Below are 5,251 nucleotides of genomic sequence, written 5' to 3' on the forward strand. Positions count from 1 at the left end.
CTGGCATGGGGTTTGGGGACATGGCTGCCTTTGAGTCATTGCTGCTTCTGGAAGTCATCCTAATAAAAAAACTCTGGTTTACCAAGTCGGATTTTCATGGTATCCATACATCCATACTTTGGTCTGTCATTGGTGCCCAATCTGGGCATGTGTAGTTAGCATCTGCTCAGGAATAGTGTTGCTGTTACCCTAAGATTTTCTTTCAGCTTTGTGGGGACCCATTAAGTAAACACAGTTCTTTATGAATGCTTTCACTTTTATTCCTCCATATACCAGTGATACAAACGTGTTACATTTACCATTGTTTAGTGACATGCGTGAGTTTTATACATAGAAGCATAAGGACATTTAGCCCAGATACCAATAGATCAGAGAGGGTGCCCAGAGAGCCTTCCCCCACATCTTCAAGGCCCCCTAACTCTTTTGGAGGGTAATGGCCTCAAAAAATGAAATGAGGGAAAGAAGGACCCTTTTTCTTAGGATCCACTTGGTCACTGGTAATGCTCAGTTGTGGATGACTCTCCTTCATTTCTTGGATCAGCTTCTGGATACTGGGGTTAGTGTCATCAAATTTCAACCTAGGTTGCAACAAGAGGAGAAAAATGGTTTATTTTGTTTCAAGAAAATCCATTTAAACTTCCCACATGCCTTAAATGTCTCATGGATCACTTTAGTACTACACTGCAAGGTGGAATTGCATAGCGATATTTTAAATCTTATTTTGATATATATATATTAGGTATATGTTGGTGGACTACACTCCTGTGTCTGTATACAGAAGCTAGAGGTTGCCACAGGGATGTTGCTCAACTGATTCTTTACCATAATGCTCATTCTCAACTTAATTTTTTTATATTAGTGTTTTGCCTGCATGTATGTATATGCACCCCATTCATGCCTGCTCCCTGGTTCCTGTGAGATCTTAGAAGAGGGCACTGGATCCCTGGAGCTGGAGTTACAGATGGTTGTGAGCCACTTTACATGTGCTGTAGACAAACCTGGACCCTCTGCAAGAGCAGCAAGTGCTTTTAACCACTGAGCCATCTGCTGATTCCCAACCATCAACACCCTGGAACTTACCATTTCGATTGAACTGGCTAGCTAGTAAGCTGTCGAAATCTTTCCAGCTCTGTCTCTAAGTACTGGAATTATAGACCTATATGGACATGCCTAGCTTTTATGTGGGTACTGACGACCAGAACTAAGGTCTTCATGTTAGCCCAGCAAGATTTTACTCACTAACTCCCAGCCCCAGCTTATTGGAGCTCATGTAGCCTATGCTAGCCCCAAATTCATTATATAGCTATTGATGGTCTTGAATCTTTGATCTTTTCCACCTCAACCTTCTTTATTTATTCACTTTGCACCCTGATATTTGTCCCACCTCTCCCAGTTCCTTCTCGAGAATCTCCTCCCCCATATCCCTTCTCCTCCTCTGAGGGCAGAGAGGCCCTCCCTGGGTATCATCTCCTGCTGGTACATCAAGTCACACAGGACTAGGCACATCCTCTCTCACTGAGGCCAGATAAGGGAGCCCAGTTAGGGGAACAGGATCCATAGACCGGCAACAGAGTCAGGGACAGCCCACGCTCCAGTTGTGGGAAACCTGTGTGAGGACAAAGCTGCACATCTGCTACATTTGTGCAGGGGCCTACGTCCAGCCCATATTTGCTCCCTGGTTCTACCACCACCTTTCAAGTTTACCATCACAGCCAGTTTTATGCAGTTCTAGGGATCAGACTCAAGGTACACACTAGGCAACTACACTATCAACTGAACCAAACACTCAGCACTGCATATTGATTTAATAGGGAAAAAAAAGATATCTGTAGTTATACAGAGACACTGCAGAGCCATGGATCCTTCAGTCATGTTTTAAATCAGGGTCTGTGAAACTGGGGCTCATTGATTGGCTAGATTGTTCTATATCAATTTTTGGAGGATCTGCCTAATTTCTGCCTCCCCAAAGCTGGGATTACAAACTTATAGCTTCATACACTTATGTGTGTTCTGGGGTTCTCATGTATGAGCAACAGGCACTATATTAAATAATCTATCTCCCCAGACACATTTTTATTTGTGCGATTTTGAGAGACCATCTCATGCTATAGTCTAGGAATGCTTGAGACTCATCATGTAAGCCCATGTATGGCAATCTTATCTCAACTTCCCAAGGTCCAGAAAACAGACCTGAGCCATCACACCAGGTTCCCACTTTTTTTGAGACAACATGTTTGACTTGCAGTTTGTTTACCTTAACAGACAAGTGTAACAATTGTGGCTTCTTGGTCTCCCATGCATTAACTCTATGACTCTGTTTACCCACCAGTGCAACAGAAGGATTAAAGAAAAGGTTAATATTGTTTGGTGACCACTGGATGTGGTGATATAAAACTTTAATCCCAGCATTCAGTAGGCAGATGTAGGCAGAATTTTGAGTTTTGAGGTTAGCTTAGTCTACAAAGTGAGATCCAGGGCTATACAGAGAAACCCTGTCTTGAAAAATTAAAATATTATTTGCTAACTAAATGCCTATGGATGGAAGCTGATTGCTAGTGACAGATGTCAACAGTGAACCATTCTGGAGCATTGCTTGTCTCACCACTACCAAGACCTCCATGTGTGAAACAGTATGAAATCAGAAACAGTGGGATCACACCTGAGTGTTTGGAGGGGGCAAATTTTAAGTTTCAAGGCTTCACAGAACGTCTTTACTGCGTCAGTTCCCATGGTGTTCTGAGACAGATCTAGAGTGTTCAGGCTCTTGTTGCTTCTGAGAGTCTCAGAGAAGTCTTGGCAGTTTGATGGAGAGATGAAGCATCCACAGAGCCTTGTAGACAAAACACAAAACTTAACTCATTAAGTCTTATCCAGTACAGGATCCTGTATACTCTTAATACTCACCTTCTAGGCAAGTTGTGCTTGCTTGTACAATAGGGGCAGGACAGTTATGGGGGTTACCAACAAGTCTCTGCTTGGATTGGAGTTGTTAGAAAGGAGGCTACATGGTAACTGTAAACAGGGTTGAAAATTTCCTAGCGGAGAACTGGATGTCATTTCACTAGATGGTCACATACTGTCAAACTGAGAAATATTTATAACTACAATCTGTGTTGTTTTCAAGTTTAGTCAGAGAAGCTTCTTTTTACAGTTAAGTGTGCTTAATGAAGAATTTTATAACTGACCACAATGAATAAATGAAGTGCTCAGCCATAAAGGGTCATCATCATCAACCTCTCTCCTCTCAAGGCTCAGGAAGACATCTTGTTAGAGGGGGTGAATAGACTAAGAGCTGGAGCACGGAGAGAAGCCATGTGAAACACTATCATATGGACATGGCATGACTGTTGCACACATGACTCATAGCAACTGTAGTTGCCTGTATGAGACCTGTATAGATAAAACCAGCCAAAATTTCAGCGTAGGGGCTCTGGAGGTTCTTCTCCTTACTGGGGATCTATTGTTAGTTGACAGAGGGAGAGTCGATTTGGGAGATGAAGACGTGGCAGGTTGCCCATGTCCCTACACCTATGTGCATATGATCAGTATTACCTGGAGTAAGTGGACTGATTGATACTAATAATGACAACAATAAAGAACATGAAGCTGGGAGGAAGATGGATTAGGCACTCCCAGGAAAGACTTGGGGGTAGTGGAGGAATGGATCAAAATGCATGGTATACATATATGAGAATCTCATAAAATGAAAAGTTACAAATTTAAGTAGCAGTTGATTAATTCAAATAGCCAATGCTATGGGTATCATCCTGTATGACAGGCACATGGGTGTAAGGACTTAAGAACAAGCAACAGAAGTTTCTTCTTTCAGGAAAAACAAAACTAGCAACATTCCCATCCTCTAGAGAGCTGTCACCATTGATACCACCACTCTGCTGCCAGCACAGTTGCCCCACCAATCACCATGGCTGCTGGCTCCTTTCCTATTATTCTGAGGATGACAAGTCAATGTTCTCACCAGCATAAATTGTAACCATGATGGAGTGAGTACATTCTAAGTATATCTAAGGATGTAGCGATATTTTCTCTACCTCCTGGGGATTTCTTGGTTTCTGGGGAAGGGATATACATTTTCTTCAGTAATGTAGCCATGAATAAGGTGTTCATACTCTCGCATGTAATTCCTTACCTATGGCCAACCCTGGTTAAACTCACTGGGAAACACACACACACACACACAGACACACACACAGACACACACACAGACACACACACAGACAGACAGACAGACAGACAGACAGACACACACACACACACACACACACACCATGAAAATGGAAGGCAGACTAGTTGGAAAGGGGGAGGGGATCCAAGAGAGGGTAACACAGGAGGGCAAAGTGATGTAAATATGGTCAAAATGCATCATACATGTGTATGGAAGTTTCACAATGACTCCTTTATAATACATGATTAATACATACTAGCAAACACTCAAATTAAAAATACTGATGCCTGACTGCAACAGTATTGGTGTTAGCCACACTACGGAGTCAGCCAGGCCTGGTGTAACTCTGACACTTGGTAGGCTGAGGGAAGAGAATAGTGAGCTCAAGGCCCTCATGTAGACATCCACTAAAACATCGTATCTTATGCAAACGTGTAAGTCTGGCAGTGGACCCTCAATCTTCCTGACCCATCCTTCTGAGTGATGGGATTTTAGTCATGTACTATCTCCCCCAGTTTAAGACTCTTTCTTGTCCCCTCCCCACAAAGATACTGGTATCTGGATTGCACTCCAGGGATTCTATTTTGATTATCCTTTGGTATTACCTGGGTGCTGAAATTTTAAAAGCTAATTACAAAATAGAAAAATAGATACAGAATACTGCAAATACACCATACTAACATGTGTTACAAACACAAGATAACATGTTTTATTTTAAAATATTTAATTGACAAGTTAGGTTACATAGTGATACCCACCTGTAAACCTAGCTCTCAGGAAACTGGACTAGAAGATTGCAAAGTTTGGGGTACCCTGGACTATGTAGTAAAACCTGTTTCAAAATATTTGATGAAGTTTATATGCAGGGTATACAACATGATGATTTGATGCCTTTTGTGCATCAATGGCCACAAAAAATAATTTGGTTACCACCATACAGTGTTAGAGCTCCAAAATTTGTTGTTTTTATTATATTGTATATTCTACCTATCTATCTACCTATCTATCTACCTACCTACCTATCATCTATCTACCTACCTATCATCTATCTACCTACCTACCTACCTA

At 41.8% G+C, this 5,251-nt stretch overlaps 1 protein-coding gene across 1 annotated transcript in view; it reads right to left on the reverse strand.

Moving 5' to 3' along the window:
- Positions 1-439: 439 nt before the first annotated feature.
- The window catches only part of Nlrp2 (NLR family pyrin domain containing 2), a 42,375-nt gene continuing 37,563 nt past the window's right edge, over positions 440-5,251 (reverse strand). The window contains exons 8-9 of the mRNA XM_028775105.1: positions 2,660-2,830; positions 440-578 (exon numbers count right to left, since the gene is read on the reverse strand). Coding sequence (XP_028630938.1) covers positions 440-578; positions 2,660-2,830 — 310 coding nt within the window. The remainder of the gene's footprint in view (positions 579-2,659; positions 2,831-5,251) is intronic.

The sequence above is a fragment of the Grammomys surdaster genome, unplaced genomic scaffold (assembly GCF_004785775.1).
Source record: "Grammomys surdaster isolate TR1022 unplaced genomic scaffold, NIH_TR_1.0 252, whole genome shotgun sequence".
Taxonomy (NCBI): Eukaryota; Metazoa; Chordata; class Mammalia; order Rodentia; family Muridae; genus Grammomys; species Grammomys surdaster.